This window comes from Alosa pseudoharengus, unplaced genomic scaffold (genome assembly GCF_046254945.1).
Source record: "Alosa pseudoharengus isolate Yale_2024_CS ecotype anadromous, Long Island Sound unplaced genomic scaffold, YU_APseudo_1.1 YU_APseudo_1.1_scf_9, whole genome shotgun sequence".
Taxonomy (NCBI): Eukaryota; Metazoa; Chordata; class Actinopteri; order Clupeiformes; family Clupeidae; genus Alosa; species Alosa pseudoharengus.
In genome coordinates, this window is record NW_027468881.1 from 7634000 (window position 1) to 7653479 (window position 19480).

At 40.3% G+C, this 19480-nt stretch overlaps 2 protein-coding genes across 2 annotated transcripts; both read right to left on the bottom strand.

Annotated features, from left to right (window-relative positions):
* Window positions 1-1265: 1265 nt before the first annotated feature.
* On the bottom strand, window positions 1266-7071 carry sgk2a (serum/glucocorticoid regulated kinase 2a). The gene is made up of 13 exons (XM_076275568.1): window positions 6712-7071; window positions 5941-6002; window positions 5759-5823; window positions 5501-5558; window positions 5235-5318; window positions 4427-4558; window positions 4069-4181; window positions 3943-3979; window positions 3770-3856; window positions 3401-3496; window positions 2972-3127; window positions 2788-2877; window positions 1266-2412 (listed from the first exon to the last, which is right to left on the bottom strand). Exons 2-13 carry the CDS (start codon window positions 5956-5958, stop codon window positions 2257-2259), a joined length of 1092 nt encoding a protein of 363 aa, XP_076131683.1. The 5' UTR covers window positions 5959-6002; window positions 6712-7071; the 3' UTR covers window positions 1266-2256.
* A 261-nt stretch (window positions 7072-7332) lies between these two features.
* l3mbtl1 (L3MBTL histone methyl-lysine binding protein 1) lies at window positions 7333-19338 on the bottom strand. The gene is made up of 22 exons (XM_076276698.1): window positions 19235-19338; window positions 18187-18345; window positions 17928-18091; window positions 17605-17731; window positions 17268-17445; window positions 16840-16972; window positions 16145-16193; window positions 15847-15932; window positions 15444-15548; window positions 15186-15321; window positions 14907-14998; window positions 13984-14135; window positions 13600-13676; window positions 13421-13506; window positions 12568-12678; window positions 12083-12221; window positions 10127-10229; window positions 9364-9558; window positions 9138-9187; window positions 8719-8879; window positions 8223-8285; window positions 7333-8136 (listed from the first exon to the last, which is right to left on the bottom strand). The coding sequence occupies exons 2-22, from the start codon at window positions 18320-18322 to the stop codon at window positions 8002-8004; spliced, it is 2478 nt and encodes an 825-aa protein (XP_076132813.1). The 5' UTR covers window positions 18323-18345; window positions 19235-19338; the 3' UTR covers window positions 7333-8001.
* Window positions 19339-19480: the final 142 nt, after the last annotated feature.

Below are 19480 nucleotides of genomic sequence, written 5' to 3' on the forward strand. Positions count from 1 at the left end.
CTGATTAGTTGACTTTTTAACCTCCAGATCCCAAAGGGTTAAAGTTAATGGTGTTTTATCTGGCAATCTTTTATTTTCTACCAGCTCCCCCCAAGGATGTGTCCTCTCCCCTCTCCTCTTTGTTTTATACACGAATGAATGTCGTTCACAATATGATGGAAGACAGGTTTTTAAGTTTGCAGATGACTCTGTCACTGTGTCTCTTCTCAATGGAACCGTGATTGACCATGGACCAATAGTGAAGGATTTTAATGATTGGTGTAAGCGCTCCTTTTTAAACATAAATGTATCAAAGACTAAGGAACTAATTATTGATTTTAGGAAGCAGTGCCCCCCTCTTCTCCCCCACTATCATTGATGGCCAACCAGTTGAGACAGTAAAAGCTATGTTTTTTTTATTTTTTATAATTATAATTATTTGATTTCATATATGTAACAGAAATTGCTTATACCAGTACAGGCATATTAACCGTTATCAATTTACAGTCCTACTTACTCAGGCATGGTATTCACATTCTGTTACTCATACACCCATGCACCCATAGCAAGCTATGTTTTGATTCACACACTGATGTTGTTTGTGCCAAGCCCATCAGCGCATGCACTTTTATCGCAAACTGAGGAATTTTAACATTGACCCCACTTTTATGAGAATGTTTTATTCCTGTTTTATTGAGTCTGTTTTAAGTTGGTTCTTTGTCCATAAAAAACAAAAATCGACTGGAGAGTATTGTCAGGACATGTAGCAAGATTGCACGGAACAACTTCCCCACTCACCCTTACGCCTACTCTAACAGAGTGGCAAAGAAGGCCCAATCTATTGCAGCTGACCCTGACCCATCCCCTGTCCTGCCAGTTTAGTACTCCCCTCAGGGTCAATAGACTCAGAAACTGTTTTATCTCTACTTCCATTTCCATTTTAAACAGTCTGCCAAAACTGTTTCAAATATATTTATTTTTATTATTGTGTGTTAGATCCTGTGGGTATTTATGTTGTTATGTTGTTATGTATTGTTGTGTGTCTTGTCCTTATGTCTGTCTGCTGGCTGTGCAAATAATTGCCCCTTGGGGACAATAAAATGACCTTGACCTTGACCTTGAGTACACACATAGATGGACAGCAGGACGAATGAGATTTTGCTGACAAAAATGTAATGAGTTATCAAGGACTGCACTTGTTACACACAATCATGTGTGTGTGTTTTTTATTTATTTAATGCAATCTATTATACATTTATATTACTCTAATGTTAAAGCAGAGTCAATCCTCACGGATGGCAATGGATTTGTCACTGTCACATACACTGTTTCATGAGACATGATGGATTAATTTCTGGATTTAAGTGTTTGGATCTTTTATCAAATACAGTCAGCTGTCTTTTGTTTGATTTTTCTTTTGTTGAAAGCATTCACTCATGAAAGATCTGTCTTCATGGATGAACACATTCAGCTTGTTGGCACTCAAGAGTAGTGCATGACAAGCACTCTCCATCAACATTGTTAAGTACAGATCCCTGGCAATTTTTTTTTTTGTTAAGATTGTTTTCCTAATTATAAAGTGCAAGGCTATATGTACAAAGTCCAGGTAAAACATAAATTCCTATCCAAAAATGAAAGTCAAATATTAGTCAAATAACAGTCACTTATTGTAAATGCAATGGTTGTTAAACATGAATACACAGTTTAATAAAAGATTATATACACTTTTAGAAGTCAACAATCATCATTCAACTCAACAGTGACTTTTTTGTGCGCAGAAAATAAATTTGGTCACTATTTGCAAAGCAGTCCGACAGACAAGCCATACTTACAACAATACAGTTTACAAATATTGCACTCTAAGCATGTGGTTCAAACAGTGTGACAAAATATCAATCCTTCACATGCTCATATAAGGCTACACAGTGTCCTGAGTTTGATTAAACTAAATTTGTATAAAACCAGTTCAGGTTTCTAATGTATTATGTGAGAGAAAGGAATAGTTCCTTCATCATGCCAACCTTGAATTGCTTTGTGACACAAGAACACAATTCTATGCACTAATAAGCTGAATCAGTAGTTTCTATGGTAACCCTATTCCTGCCAACAGATGTACGCATACTATTTGTAATTAACAGCTTTTATATTCCCATAAGCCCTTTTCCCACATGTCCACCAATGTGCAGTTTAATGAAAAGGGCTTTTAGTGTTTTCCTCTGTTCTTGTACACCATAATGTCACAGCCCAGGTGAATGAGTGGTTCTGAGATGAGCACCCTCAGAGAAAGCCGTCCTCAACATAGGAGAAGCCATTGAAAGCATTGGAACTGCTGGTGGCAAAACTAGAGGCAAGATCTGGAGTACGGCCCACCGAATTGGGTACCATCTCCCGGGTAAACTCTGGGTCGATGTTCTGAATGTCAGCTGGACCTTTCTGTGGAAGCAGAACCGAAGTAATGTTTTTTTTTTCTTCAGATAATTCAGTGGAGGTCTAGAATTGATGCTGCTATTTATATATTTCTTGTTGTCATCATTGATTGATCTGTATAATGCATAAAAGCATGTTGCGCACATTGAATGACCTTTGTGTATGATAATGTTTCTATATAAATCCATTTGAACCTAAACTTGATCAGTCACTTTAGTTCATTATTACATCTCCAATGGAACCGTCGTGCATATGGTCACATTCTTGTCACTGTACAAGAAACAATTAATCAACCTGTTCTAAAGAACATCAGATTGTTCTCCCCAGTGGGTTAAGAGGAAACACATCAAGAGTACACTGTTTACATTGTGCCACACCTACCACACTTGGCTTGTATGGAGGAGTGATTCTTTTGTGATAGAGGTCATCCCAGTTGATAGGGGAGAAAAAAATGTGGTTTCTTATCTCCACCTGAAAATCAATTAATCAAATTGTGACATGCACAATAATGCATATAATATGCTGGTTTTGGTAAATGACAAACAAAAAAAGCACAATCACTCACAAAATCAGAAGAAGCCCCTAAGCGTTGATGCTGGTCTTTCTGTAGAAGTCCCAAAAGGAGGTGGCAGACAGCATCAGACTTCCCTGGTGGCAGACGTAGAGGCTTGTGCAGAATACCATCGTACATCTCCGCCACATCCCGGCTGTAGAAAGGAGGCTGTGATGGATGTGTGAAAATGATATCACAATCAAAAAGCTAATATTGTGTCAAACCAAGTTACTGTACACTGTTACCCACACAGTCAATGTATCCCTGTTACACTGGTATCCACATGCATAGAGCCAATATTTAAAGAGCTGACAAAGTGAAACTCAGCTTCCATGGAATACTATCCCTGAAAAACATCCACATTCACCATAACTAGTCCAGGTCGCCTTGGAGCAAATTGTTGATCAAATTGTATATTTTGTAATGTCTAACTATACTCACCAGGCTGTACAACATTTCATAAAGCACAGATCCTAGGCACCACCAGTCCACTGTGCGGTCATAAGGCTCCTTCCTCAGCATCTCAGGGGCAAGGTACTGTGGAAGGTGGGCGGTACGGAAATATAAGGAGACAAATACAAGACCTATCTCTATGGATACCACTCAATGCTCAAGTCAGCACAGGTCACACGTTCACATTCACATTCACAAGCTGAATCTTATTGAGCTGTCATGGATCGAAGGAACATTGAACAAACGAAGACCTTCATGGTCCATGGTGGAGAGTTCTCTTAAAAGTTAATGGTGTCATTAAATGTCGCGAAAGTAGAAAAAGAAAAATCCTCCTCCCAGACATGTCTGAATCCTCACCTCAGGGGTACCACAAAATGTAGTTGTAGTGGCCTCTGGTTCAAGTCCCTCTTTACACAAGCCAAAGTCAGTTAGAACTACATGGCCCTGGAACAAACCACAATCGCAAACAGTGAATACAGATACTGCAGTTTTCCTCAAAATGCCCCAAATATCAATTGAGATGTCCTTACCTGAGCGTCTAACAAAATATTTTCTGGTTTTAGATCCCTTTTTGAAGAAAATAAGTTTATTTTAATAAGATAAACTATAAACATATGAATGACAAAAAGCCATCATCAGTCTTGGTGATTACCAACCTGTATACAATATTGAGAGAATGCAGGTAACCAATGGCGCTCGCTAACTCTGCAGCGTAAAAGCGAGCTCGTGGCTCCGAGAAACACCGCTCTCTTTGCAGGTGGAAGAAAAGCTGGAAAAGGGAAAGAAACATGCAGTTTCCATCATTACAAGTACTGACAAGGCATCAACCTGTCATTCAAGTATTTAAAAATAAACTGTAAAATCACAAGATGGTTCAAATGCTCTTATAAATGCCCAGAATGACCGTCTCTGAAGACCTATGATTTTGCTAACTTGACTTGATATGGTACCCAATCATCTACATTAATTCACACATCTAATGACCCTGCCCTGAGTCCTGGCCCTTGGCAGTACCTCTCCTCCGTTGACATAGTCAAGGACAAAGTAAAGCTTCTCTGGTGTCTGGAAGGAGTAGTGCAGCCCAACCAGGAAGGGGTGCTTCAGGCTCTTCAGCAACACATTCCTCTCGGCCATAATATTCTTTTGCTGCAAGGGACAAAAGCAGCATTGAAGCAGTGGACAAGGCGCAGAATGTGGAGACCGGCCAGTCACCAGCCACGAGACAAGGAGCCAACCAACACAATGCTACTGTTTGGTACGTACCAGAGAGAAACGCGAATGGAAATCTGACTAAGACTTTTCAGACCAGTAAATGTCCACAGAAACGAAGCCACAGCTTCCCTGACCATCCGTCCTTTGTTGACATAATAGTGCGCAAAACATTGAAAAGGTAGTATGATCTAATCTGATATCCTCAAATCAAATAATCAAATCTGCAGTGTAATCAAATCAGCAAGCATAATCAAATCTCCTTATGATTTTCTTGCTTACAAATTGGGTGCCAACATTCATGAAAAAAAAAAAAAAAAAAAGAATGAATCAGATCAATATGCTCTGGATAAAATGCTGACAGTGTTGTTTTACTCAAACACATTCAGCCTGCTTTTAGGGGCATGGCAGACAGCTGTATGGAGCAGAAGCTGTAAAAGAGGATTGTCTCAGTTCAAAGAGCAACAGAGCAACATAAGATTAGATTAGATTGTGTCTCCAAAGCAGACGGAAGTGAAGAGTGCATTAATAAACTGGCAACATGGCTTTGTATGCATATGCTTATTTGTATGTAAATGAATAACAAGTGACAGTGATTTAGTTCAGTTCACACCTCTTTTTTCTTCAGAATAACTCTCTTCTGCAAAACCTTCACTGCATAAAACTTTCCATCTGATTTCAGTTTGGCAAGCAGGACCTGAAATTGATTTGACAATAAAGTGCATGAGTCCAGAAACTTAACGAGATCTGTCCAAGGCATTTATTCAAGCCTTTTGTAGTAATTTCTATGAAACCTCAACAAACTTCCATTTAAGGTTAATAATTTCTGAAAGCCGTGTGCAGCCCTTTGAATAGGAAAGGCTGTGCAGACTCCTTTACCTTTCCGAATGTCCCTTTTCCAATAACAGTAAGGAAATCAAAGTCCGTAGGCTTAGCACTGAAAGTACAAAGAGATGGGGCTTTCAGCAAAATGCCATTTTAATGTAACAATGACAAGATAATACAAATTAATTCACTAGATGCCTTTTCAAGTATGGTTTAATATTTCACATATCAGAAGTAGGCCTACATCTCTCATTACATTATGGAGGTTCTATATACTTGATTAAGGTGTTACAAATTCTAACAATTACTCACTGGGGATTGGCTGAAACCCCTAGATTAACATCGCTTGGCGATGGTGGTGGCGATGGTGGTGCAAGCTGAGGAACAAATTTAAGATAATTTTGGCAAAACATTCAGGTACAATACTGGTAACAGTAACTCCACATATTTGATGCTTGGGTACTTGTTGGTGTACAGTTGGGGAAAAAACTTACTTGATTACAATGTGCCATGATTTTGGTCCATTCCAGTTGTGCAGACAAGACTTACATAGGACCTATAATGAAACATGACACGTAAGGATCTTTTACCGATAGAAATCTGCTGTGAGATTAAGATTATCCTTAAACTGGATATTCTGGTTTGTAACGTAAAACGTATGAAAGACGAAATTTCGGCAACTCGAGAGTTCATGTCAGTGAACATATTTAGTAAACATTGTGTTGATGTGAATTGATCAAATCTGCAAGCAGTCATGATTGTCATTTTGTTCTTCAAGGGTGACAGTCAGGCGGTCCGCCGGCCCCATACAGTCTATTTCATCTGCCTCGGTTTTTATTCTTTGTGATTTAGAAAGAAAAATAGACAGAAACCACAACATTAAAGGTTTCACCAATTATCATATTTAAGTCATGTCAACATTCTGGTGTTTACACCAGAATACGACACGTCTTAAAGCCAAAGACAGTGCACTGATATCTGCCGAAGCATTGCGCTTCAAATGCACTTTCCCATTTGATACCACAGTGCCATTTTCCAATTTGATACAAAATAATACGACCTCTTTAAGCTATTAATGTCCTGATGACTGGCTTTAATGCAGCCTGTTGTTATACCCTGACAGTATAAACTGTCCAAAGTCCCTTTAAAGGAAAAAAAATATATAGTTCCATAAGACGTAGCACTGAGCGGCACGCAATTGGAATTACGCACGGCTATTTTGCGCGGTGGCTATGAAAATCGAAAAATTGAATGAAATAACTTACCTGTTGCAGTTTACGACTCACTCAGAAAGGTAAAAGTCAGTCAGCCTTGGCTACTCTACAGCTGGAAGAAGAACTTCGCACTCACATTGCAGAGCGGCTGTCTACACTGAATCATTACATTTCACTGTGTGGTGAAGGTCACGTCACACACCACGAAACCTGTCCCGTCCACCACAACAACAGAGTCAATCATTAGCAAGACCTGAAACTTCTCGACCTCAGCCTAGCCCAGCGTATGGACGAAGGTGGAGGCGTGAAAGTGTGTGCGGCTCACGACTGTCTTTCGGCTCTGTCGCAAAGTAACTGCCTGCTTATATCATCGTAACTTCATCTTTGGAAACAGCTGCTACCTTCCAAATATTCAAACTCGTCTACAGCACGAAGCAGTTTTAGACTTCTTGCAATGGCGTTCTATTCCGACTTGGTTATCTGAGACCACCATAGGAGGGAGGGCTGCTGATAAGACACTTTTAGTCTTTCGTTGATAATAAGCCTGGGTCTACTGCACAAATAAGCAAACAAGCTATACATAATTGCTACCAGTTTTAATATTTTGTTCAGCAACCCAATAATGAATTCGGAAAAAAATAATATCCATTCAAAGATGGCATGCACAACAAATTGACATTTAACATTTATTGATTTCTTGAAATGAATGACATTTTAAACCAAGAATATAGCATCGGGACAAAATATCTCCAGCAGAGAGAGAATTTGGTCCTATTAACAAATGTACAACATCAAAAGTTGGCTTTGCTCACAAACCAAAATTTTTTTCCCAAATACCAAACAGTTTATTTGACCTAATATGCCTAAGTGCTTTCCAACCATTATCGAAAACCAGACATCGATAAAACAGTTTGAAATATGGCAGACATACTAATAACAGCTAGATTTATTAAAACTAACCTCGCAGGACTTGGAATTTGCTTCAGTTGCCTCGGGATGCGTATATGTTCCACCCAGTGGATGAAAATGTAAAGTGCATCACTAAATATATTCACGCTGCTGTACAGACACATCTTAAAGTCGGTTGTTTCCCTCTCCTCTTAACGTGCAACGAAATTGCATTATTAATATTTCACATTATTGAATCAGTACATAAAGTTGGCAGCATAAGGTTGTTTTTTTTGTTTGTTTCACAGCAGAGCCCCTTGAAAACATATGACATAAAATGATTCTCTCTCTGAGGGGAGTTGAGGGAAATACCAAATGCTTTATGGGAAATGACTTGAGAATGAATTGGCACATCATGAAAAGTTATCACATTGACCAGAATGCCAAGAACAATCACTTGAGTCCTTCGTCAGTACTCTTGAACATTAAAATTGCGTTGTAGATCTTCAGGGCAGGGCCCAGTTTGATGCTCATGATCTTGACAATGTCAGTCTGATTCAGTAGTAGAAACGCTTCTCCGTCAATACACTAGAAGAAAATAAGTTAACTCTTAATCAGGGTGATATGACAAGAACAATGTCAAAAGAAATCAATAATACAAGACATCCTCTCACCTCATCTTTGAACAGACGAGCTTGCTCCTCACACCCTGTTAGATTATGTACAAAGCCGAAAACCTGAAAAAAGTTTTATAAACACACAAAATATATTTAATTTGATATTATATAAAACACAATTTGAAAATTCTCTATGTTTTAGAATGGCTCCAGTACCTAAACAAATTGACAATGGAAATTATCATGCCAAGGTGAAACAACTCAAATGACATTAAACTACATTGGTTAAAGTACCAGGTAAACTGTTGTTCATCCTCAATCCTGTATAGTTTCTTGATACAATGATAATGCTCTCACTCCAAAGCTACATGATGGTGCGGAGATCTGCAGAGGCTCCAAATATAATGTTGGTTCTTGACCAGGGGCGCGTTTACCAAAACCATAGTTCCTAACTAAGTTAGCAACTTCGTTGGTGCAATGCAATTTCCCCTTGCCAACCAACAAAGCTGCTAACCGGTTAGCAACTATGGTTTTGGGGAACCCAGTATCTCACCTCCTCCACACTCCAGCTGGCCACCTGACTGGCATGGATGCCGGCCACTCCGGGCAGCAGCTTGCAGTGCTGCTCCCAGCAGAGGGACAGAGTGCGGTCCTGGTGCGCCGACAAGGCCGACATGAAGAGGGAGGGGTACACACCCTCATTCGTCACAGCTGCTGCAACGTGCGCGCGCGCACACACACACACACACACACACACACACACACACACACACACACACACACACACACACACACACACACACACACACACACACACACACACACACACACACACACACACACACACACACACACACACACACAAAACAAACACATAAATAAATCATTTCACCAAGGAGTCATCAGATGGTTCAGCATGAATTTCTAAATAAATAAAATTTAGCACTTAAAAAACAAAAAAACTTTGCTCACTCTGATAGTTCCTCTGCTGGTTCTTTCTATACTTCGGGGGACGCCCAATCCTGATAACACATACACACAAAGAAAAAGGATGTGGTCACAACTTATCAACACAGCCAGGCAAAACAAAAATAGGTCCTCTCTCAGCTCTGAGCAAGTCAAAGTTTGTGACAGTTGAGTGTCTTACACGGCGTGCACAGCACAGCGTCTGCCTAAAAAACAGTGGTGTCACTGTCACCTGCCATGGTAGCGTGATTTTCTGGACCGCTGACCGAAGACCAGAATGTTCCGCTTAGACCCCTCGGTGTCGGACAGCTCGGTTTTGAGTCGGCCCTGATTCCTTTCAGCAAGCGGACACCCGGACAGGCAGTGGTGTGCTGTGAACCGACCAGTCACGTGACCAGAGCCATCACACCCAGGCGTAGGACACTTCCTGTAGGTAAGAGTGGACAATGTTGTATATTCCACATAACACCTACAGTTAAGCCCAAAATGTCCATGCTAAATTTGTATTTATAGTGCATTCTATTTGACCAGTAAGTTTTGGGTTACACTTCTTACACTACTTGTCATGAACGGGTCATAAATAAGTCATAAACGCTTCTGTTATTAAGTGTCATTCGGTTTTTGTCATAACAAATTAAGGTTAGGATTAGGATTAGGGTTAAAGGTTAGGATTAGGGTTAGAGTTCATATTAATGACAGTGTCATGTGTTCATGACATTGTCATGTCACTCTTATGTCGATACTGTCAAGTAAAGTGTTATCAAGTTTTTGTCTGTCTGGAAGGGACCTAAGCACGAGGCAACAGAAGATACGTTGTGCCAGAGATAGAAATGACAAGAAATCATATCAATACCAAATTTATCAAGCGTATGAATAATTATGAGCTTAATTACCACACTGTACTCAACTGACCGCCATACTTGCGTGCCTGAAACGTTGCGTGAGTGTGGTGTGTGCATGCGGGGAGTGCTCCGGGGTGGTGCTACGGCGCTAACCTGTGGTGGAAGCTGTACTTGGAGGTGTTTCGCGAGTGGCTGATGGCTTTGTAGGGCAGCGGGGAGAAGTTCGACTGCTCTACAGGCGGCACTTCTCTAGCACCTAACAGCATAGACATGTTTAGAAACACAGCAGGAAAAAGAAGAAAACGCAAGACCACCCAGATAGCAAAATCAGATTGGCAGATTGCGGACCGCTGGTGGTATGCCGCTGGTGGCGACCGCCAGCTATGCCCCCAATGGAGTGACAGTGGTCAGCCAGCCTCTTGCTATCTGGGCACATACAGCAAACTGAAGTGGATACTATTATTTTTTAACCTGACTCTCGCCAGATGAATTTCGTTCCACTTAGCTCCACTCATCCATCTGGGATCGATCCATTGGAGTGGTGTTTCAGAAGGCTGGGCCTTATCAAAAATCCTTGCATATGATTGGATAAGCCACTTGTCTGTCATATATTGACGTGCTACTTCAACCACTCACATCGAAGCCAACCTGTGACGCTGAGAACAGTCTCACAGTCGCTTCTACACTACGGGCCCTATCATGACATTCTAAAGTGCATCGTCACTCGTCAAAAGTCTATTCAAATTTAGTAGGATGTCCAGTTCACATTGGGAGGGTTTTCGTCCTCAAAAGTGGAGCGCATGGCGTAACAAGGTGTTCCTAGGTCTTTTAATCAGTCATATGGGTGTGTTTGGGGCGTAACATCATTTTAAACCAATGAGAATGACATCTTTCATTCCCTTTAACGGCGCAACGCGCGATATGTCAAATAAATGCATCGGTATTTTGGCATTCAACGGCGCATTTGAAGGAGGCTGCTTGCGAGACCGTATGGAATAGTCATTCTTAAACCATGCTTTACTAAAACTTAGCATAGCCTTCACGCATTTGCACTCGTCTATTATTTGAACTCATTGGCAAAGTGAAACTAACTTCACCAAGGAGTCAGTCAACGACAAGACAGTTATATGCAGGCTGGAAAAAGCAACACTTACCCTAATGTTGGTCAAATGACTGAATAAAACAACATTTATCCTGCAGAGGAGTTGCTTATATCTCGTGACAGTGCGTCTTCAGCTGTGCTCCATACGTGTCTCTCGCCTCTCCCCTAATCACTTTTAACCATCATTACCAATTTGCAAATTATGGTGAATAACTACTCATCATGAGATGTACAGTATTTCGTAATATCTTTATTCTAATTATGTTTACCATTGTAATCGTGCAATTTGTAATGCTTTGCATGGACGTGCGCTGGTGTGCGTTCATGAATGATAGAAGGATGGTGCATGCACCTGCCAATATGACTGTTGACATTCGCTCTTAAAATAGCATATGAACAACTCGCCATTGACTTCTGACCAGGTTTAGGTGGTGTATGATAGCGATTTTTAGACAATGCGCCAGGTCCCTCCCTAGGTTGTTAATTGCCACACCCCTGGGCGCAATGCTTAAAAAATAATCGTGCAAAATAACGAATTCAACTTCGCGCCGGTGAATAACGAACTTTACGCCATGCGCTGGTGACCCAAAATACAGCCCTATGTCACATCTATGAAACTCCCGCCCTGCGTCCTGATTGGCTCTACCATAAAATCTGGTGCCAAAATCACTCTCAACGGAAGCGATCCCAGATGGATGTGAGTGGAGCTAGGCGGAACGAAATTCATCTGGCGAGAGTCAGGTTACGGTAATTATTTTTAGCATTGTCATCAAAAAGTCACACACAGCATACAGCATATCCTTCTGTGAAAACCACTTAAATTTAACATTGACAATGGTTCATGAAAAATTATAGTAGTAAAATAACTGCAAAATATTGCAACATAAAGATGAGTCATAATGTTCATAATACTAAACTACACTACTACGCTATAATAATAGTATAACATGATAAAATAGAGGCACAAAGAGAGAGGTAATGGGTAATGGCGTGGGCGATGCTGTTACCAGGTTGTTGACTGCTGGACTGGCATGGTGGTGCCTTTAAGGGATGCCCTGTGCCTTCACACCAGCCTGCCGGATGGATGTCAGGGTTGTCTGAGTCGACCCACTCATCATACACATGACTCCAGCCATCAAAGTGAATCTGAACATGCCAGTATCAGGAGGTTACACATTATTTTATTAAAAAATAATAACTAAAAAAGAGAACGTTACATTTTTGCATCAATGCAAGGTGGTCATACTATCCAGTTTTTTTTTTATACAGATCTGACTGTAACATAAAGCATCTGTAGTGTCCATGTTTACCTTGAGTGACAAAGAAATTAGACAAATGTACAGACTTAAAATTACTGAAATAATGTCTGCTTTATCCATTAGAAAAATATAGGTGAGAAATCCCTGCCTCAATTTCCTAGCAATGCTTATACTACAAATCAGACTAAAACGATTCTAATAATAACTAAAAGCACGGTTTGTAGAGGGCGGACCTTTATTCTGTGAGTCTCCACCTCCTGTACCGTGGCGACTCTGATGAGGGCGGGGCTTCGTTTGTCCACTGCCTCCAACTTCATCTGGGCCTGGAAGCCATGAGCGGCTCGCTGGACACAAACAGAGGGGACACCAAACTTAAAGGAACATGTCCACCTTTTGAAAACACCGGAATAGGGTGAGCCTATAGCTAGCCTATAGTTACGAGGAAGCTATAGGCTAACTGGTGTAATCCACGTCCAGTCAATTAGGCTAATGGTGTCAAACTGGGAAAATGCACGCATAGAGAAGATAGGTAGAAGATAGAAGAAGGTATGTATTCTATCTTACTCTGGGGTAGACGGCAGATAAGCTTCCCATAAAACTTTCAAAAAAATTGCCGTGTTTGTTTAAGAATACAACAGAATCTCCATGTGCCGCATGGTACAGGGACAGAGACACCACACCACATTTAAGACAACACTTAAGATTACAACAGACACTACTTTTACTTAGGTTAAGACACAAACAGAATTTAAATTCATATAACAGCTTTGTTTTTCAAAGCAACTGACTTTTTTTTTCGGTTGGCAGCTTAGCAGCAGTGACTTGTATGTAAACATATTTTTGTGCAAACATATATTTACATACCCAGTTCTCTGGGTATCAAACCTGTGACACTTTGTGTAGGTAATACATTGCATTTCCAGTTGAACTACAGAAACACAGTTCAATGGTATAGCTTGAAAGAGAAATTACAGTCAAGGAGCCAGATATTCTTCAGAAAGTTAAAGTCTACAACATTCTAAACACACCGGTGTGATGGTACCTGGCTGACAGGTTAGAGATGAAAGGGTGAGGTTGAGTACAGACCACTTTGAAGTTCTCCGCAGGAACAGCAGTGGAGCCTGTCTCCTCAAGGTACCGTTCCCAAGCGAACCTGCCGGGGTCGGGGTAGTCTTAAAGAACACACGCAAAGTCAGACTGAGTTAAAACTGCCACTGATGAATAAAAACACTTATCATTCTATACAGGGACTAGCGGACTCTCACCTTGTGGTGGAGTAAGGGGCAGACCTCTTTCTTGGCACCAGCCTATTGGATGGATGTATGGGCTTGTGGCATCACACCTGAGGGGGAATAAAGATTTGGCCAATTACATTTGTGCTTTGCCAGACAAAAATGGCTAATAAAAGAAATTCAAAATGTTTAGAATAGTCTATTAAAGGCACCCTGAACAATATTGGCTCTCGGGGTTGAGAAGCACAATAATAAACAAACTAAATATGTGTCTTTTGCAACAAAGTATGTTATAGGTTATGATATGGATATAATATAGAATCTCCAAATTGATGTAGCATAGCAGCTCTTTTGCGCTGTGATTTTGGAAAGGTTATGTTAAAGTCAAAAAACTGTTGAGGGTGCCTTTAAACTGACCAGTAGTCATAGGTGTCGTCCCAGTTGTCAAAATGAACAAGGAAGCGATCGTCCACCACATCAGTCACCGTGGCGACACAGATGAGAGAGGGGTTCATGCGGTCCACAGCCTCCAACTTCATACCAACCTCGAAACCACACTCCATATCCGTCTGATGAAAAATAAATAAATAAATAAATATTTAATATGCAGTATATTGAGTCATAACAGTACATTTATACACATACGGTATGATGATCTGCACTCCATATCGGTCTAACATTAAAATAATAAGGAAAATACAAAACGATTCATTTGAGCCCAAGTGAGACAAATACATAAAAAACACACTCCATAGTCATCCAAAGTATAACTAAGCACTGTAACACTAATCATTTGGGCCATAATCATTGTTGGCTTGGTTTCCTAGTTTAGTCTTCAAAGGGTGGAGCTGACAGTTTTCCTTATCAAAGGTACAAATGCCTTAAGACCGACAACATTTTTCATAATTCTGTAGACATGAGTGAAAGACAGTTTTCCAGTATTCCTAGTCATACTGTGTACGCTGTTCCAATGCATGAGTTTATACTTTTAAACATCATGCTAAAAGGTATATTACTATTACATTACAAAGCTATATTACTATTACATTTAACAATAGAGAAAGCAAGCTGAAGCTTTACTACAAATGTGTAGATAGAACCTAAATTACTGGTAAGTTGTTAGAATGTGGTGTTTCTTTCAATTTAATTAGTTCTTCAGCACATACATTTATCCAAAATAATCAATGTCAAAATCAGTAAAATCATTTTTAAAAAAGGGCAAGATAGAAGAGAAGCTAGAGCTTTTTTATTGGATTCCAGGTGTTCCATAGACAAACTCCTTTAAAGACAATAGATCACATGCTGTGTGAACTAGGCCATTTTATATTTAAAAGACTTACCCGACCAGCACTTGCAAAGAGCTCTTTGGGGGCGGCTTGTGCTTTTGTGAGCCTCAAATAGCTGGACCATGAAAACTCTTCCTCCTTGCACCCTGCAATGTCAACAAAGATTAATGTGGATCAATACTGCATACTGAGGTGCCATATTAAAATGCAAAAAAGGGATTATGAGGGATATACCAGTGCATTATATTATTCTATGAATAATCCTCTATATGTTGATGAGTTAAATAAAGCTATTAGAGAATATTTGTTATGGTCGATGAAATAACCTCTCACCTTTGGGTGTGTAAAGTTTGTGACCTGTGCTTTCACACCAGCCTGCCGGATGAATATCTGGACAGTTGGCGTTGACCCAGAAGTCATGGCAGTCTGAGTACCCATCAAAATGGAGCCGTAATCTATAGCCACACACCTGCACAGCAAAACCCAACACTGTAATATAACAAACCATATTCAAAAGCAGGATGCTAAACAACAACATGCAAATCTTTTTTTTGCATACATGCATAACTTTATTTGACTGTTACTATCTACCTCGGCCACTGTCAGAACAAAATACATGGATGGATGCTGAGGGTCAATTCCCTCCAACTTCATGCCCTGGCGGAAGTTGTTCTTGCACTGTGGAACCCTTTGAGACTAAAATATAAACAAAAACACATAATGAGGAACTTCAGCTCAAAGTGTCATCAAAATCATCAAAGACTTCAGGCATCTTCAAATTCAGTTGCCAACTGAGCAACAACATCCAAATGTAGACTGTAATTTGCCCATCTTCCTTGCCCACTCATGTTTATTAAGTAAGACCATTTTGACATAAGTTAAATTGAGACAATGCTATAAAGCCACATTGCAGACAACTAGAGCATACACATTTTTAATATATTTTATAATTATTTATCTGTTTTTTTTTTTTTTTAATGATGGCTTGCCATACCTCTTGAAAGAGTTGGGCTGGAGCTGCCACTGTCTTCTGTTCGTCCAGATACTGACCCCAAGACCAGGACTCAAGCTTTCCGTCAGCTTGACCACCAATACATAAACACATTTAGTTATTATTAATCATTTTATCAGCTTAAAGAAAATCAATGTCCCTGTTATTTTGTAAATGCATATATAAAAGGCCATAACACTCAATCCAATGTTTTAAGTGTAGAGTCAATGAACATTTTGTCCAACGTGAGTGACCTGTACAGGACCATGTAAATATCACAATGTGACTTTTAAATGCCAACCTGATCTGTTCTGTCGGCTCTCCGTCTTTGAATCTTCGCTTTTCTCCTCCTGTGAATATAACAAAGAACCTTTTAAAACAAGCCATCAGAGACACAGGTTTGATTTTGTATCTGTACATCCATGCGAAACTCTTCCACTTTAAAAGAACTGTACTGAACATTTTCACTTACACATTACTACATTTGGAATTGCCTTACTGCCTTACCAAAGGTTATCATATTATTTGGATGTGATCCCAAGTTTCACCACATTTCAACAATAATTACCCAAATGCTGGGTACTGGTAAAAGCTGGATGTCTCAAGGCTAGTGTAGGGACAATTTGCCAACAGTCACCTCCTGACGACTTACATCATTAAACTTCTGAGCAGTGATTAACAAGAAACTCAACCATTTTCCAAGACTTAAGAAAAATTACTTCAAAGTCCTTGAAATTCAATTCGAGTGCCTTCCAAAACTTGGCAGCAGAGGTGTGGAGAATGATTACGGCTAGCATGAGAATCCTAGAGAAAATGTGCATGGCAAGTATAGTCATGAGAATCCTAGAGAAACAAGAGCTAGTGTGCACATCCAACCAAAGTGGGGCCCAGGTGTCCACAATACAGAAACAAAGAGAAGTGACCACGGGTTGGAGTTTGTGCTCCCCCCCAAAAAAATGGATATTCCTCTTTGTGCCAGTACCATGAATGTCCTACCATAGTGTCCATTTCCGACTCTTCTTCTGACGGACTCAGGTAATCCCTTCTTTTCCTCTTCTTCATTGGCTTTAGCAGCTCTGGGTCGAGGGTCATCACTCGACCCCCAGGAATCTTCTCTCCACTTGTCTGTCTGACAGACAAACAAACAAACAACAACAACAACAAAAACATCAATAAATCAACAGTTCTCCTGAACATGTCAAACAGCAATAAATCAACACTTCTCCTGAACATGTCAAACAGCAATAAATCAACACTTCTCCTGAACATGTCAAACAGCAATAAAAGAACAAGAGCACTGAAAACCCTGAATCATGAACCATCAACAGTCCGTCTGAGCCTTTTATAAACAGCGTATAAGAGGAGCATCACAAAACATCTTTCACGAAATTGATGAACATGAAAAACAGCAGAAGGCTAATTACTTATCAGGCAGTGGCTCTCGGCGTAACTCTTCAGGGTAGGTCCTTTTGGGTGCTGGGGGATCATTGGTTTTGCACTGGACAGAACCTTCCTTGGGCTCTGGGCTTGTTTTCACTGGCCGCTCTACTTTGACAGGTGCTCCACCAACTCCACCAACAACATTTAGGGCAGTGCTATCTGCTGTCGATTGACATGCATGGATTTAAAAGCCAAATACAAAATGTTAAAAAACGACAGAGAAGTGAAATGCACACATACAGTATATCACTGATGTACACAATATCAATGCAGACAGCATGAGGACTGTCAGTACTAAAATAGTGTGAAGTCAAAGATTACCAGTTTTTTCAGCTTGCCTGTTATCTGCATCGGTCACTTTTGCAGATAGCCCCTCAACAACTGGATTAGCACAACCAATTTTTCCTTGACTTATCACCTCCAACGTTCCAGTGTCACTCACACAAAACTGCAAAGGGTTTAAACCATATCACATGCCATTTTCATACCCTATACAATATTCAAACTGATTCATTCCCTGTAAGGATTTAACAATAAATCAATCAATGAACTATCTTAAGCTAGTAACTGAACAACATACAAGCAAACACAGATGAAGAGGACCTCTTGGCACTGAAAAAACACATGAGAGCGGGCTTGATTACCTTGAGATTGCTGCCTGGAAGAATGGCCATCCCCTCTTTCCATTCGAGGACATGCACAATACTACAAGTTCCACCCACTTGAGGTGACAGTGCTGTGGTCCCTGGGTCTGCAGTCGCATTTGCTTTGGTGACCTCAACAGCATTTTGAGGTGTGTCCACCTTCCCTGTTGGGTGACCAGAGACGAGGTTAGAATTCTATCCTTTCATTTGAAAATCCAAGTCTGTCAAACCATTTACACTTTACACAGAACACACTTACCTGACAGAATGAGTGCTGTGCTACTGTGTGGCTGCACTTTTTGTGGCAGGATGTCACTGGAAGAACGGACATTGCTGGTGTCTGTGGCAACATCTGCATCTTTGGGCAGGACTTCCAGGTCCACTTTGGCACTCATGACAAAGGTTCACTTGTGCCACTCTTGAGATAAAGACAAAATCAAGGGGTTTCAGCAACTGTCTATTTTACAAACGTTTCCCATTCAAAATTAAGATGAATACTAGGTTTAGCCTACATCACTTGTGTAGCCAAACTGAGGATACACAATAAGAGACATGGATTATGATTGCATCTTTTCCTGTGAGTAAACCTCTGAGATTTATATTTATGTCACAAGGTTCATTCTCGTGACAACCCCATATTCTTTTAATTTTGTCCCTATATCAAGTTAAATGAATGTCTCTTCAATTTGTCAAACGTTAACAAAACATTAAGCCTACGACCTAATTTGAATTTGATGGAAGCCAATAATCTATGATGACGCTGGGCTCCATTAGACTACAACACTTGTGATAGCCTACTACACCTTTTCCACTACAGGCTTCTTGTCATCGCACGGAGCAAGTGAGGTTGGGGGAGCAGAGTAAAAATCTGAAAAATTGCTGCAAAATGGCGGGGTGGCTTAATCTTAGAAGCACTTTGAATCGAACACATAATAGCTTGAAATCCAACACTGGCTACCTTGTAACGCTTCCTGACTTGATTTTGAATGAATGGACATCGCTGACCTGCGTGCTAAATAATTTGCCTAGTCAACACAACCATATAGCAGGGTTTAGTGCATTCTAAAATAAGAAACTGCATGTGACACATTAATGGAAAAATTATATTTTTAGAGAAAATTGTCGAAGAGGCTAATTACACCCTCTTTTCGTTTAGTGTTAAATTGGATACAATTAACATAAAGCGATTAGCTGCAGATCTTACCCTACAGTCGAGCGGTCTTGTAGTGTTGCACCTTTTGCATTAAAATGTGCATGGCAAATACTAAATGTTGCTAGTAGTATGATAGTGATCAATTTTCCCTTACCAGTGGTTCGTCCTGCGGTTCAGAAATTTCCAGTGCGCATGCGCCGTACGCTTGTTCTATCCAACAGTCAAATAGACATACACCGGATTCCTAATTCTCGGACACTTCAAGCCTAACCGGGGGCAAATAGACCTTTGTGTAAAAAGACGCATGACCTTAAGAAAATGTGCGCACGCAAAACAGTTTTATTTTATTGACATAGAACATTGATTTACTGATGAACTCGGCATGGGTCAGTAATTTGGA

What these genes read in the sequence shown, in the direction of transcription:
- l3mbtl1 (XM_076276698.1), bottom strand. Translation starts at nt 18,322, where the DNA reads ATGAGTGCCAAAGTGGACCTGGAAGTCCTGCCCAAAGATGCAGATGTT. An exon ending in GACGACACCTATGACTACTG is followed by an intron (nt 13,677 to 13,983) that starts GTCAGTTTAAAG and finishes ATTCCCCCTCAG; the next exon opens with GTGTGATGCCACAAGCCCAT. An exon ending in AAATCACGCTACCATGGCAG is followed by an intron (nt 9,188 to 9,363) that starts GTGACAGTGACA and finishes ATGTGTTATCAG; the next exon opens with GATTGGGCGTCCCCCGAAGT.
- sgk2a (XM_076275568.1), bottom strand. An exon ending in GAAAAGGGACATTCGGAAAG is followed by an intron (nt 5,319 to 5,500) that starts GTAAAGGAGTCT and finishes AATCAATTTCAG; the next exon opens with GTCCTGCTTGCCAAACTGAA. An exon ending in CTCCATACAAGCCAAGTGTG is followed by an intron (nt 2,413 to 2,787) that starts GTAGGTGTGGCA and finishes CTGCTTCCACAG; the next exon opens with AAAGGTCCAGCTGACATTCA.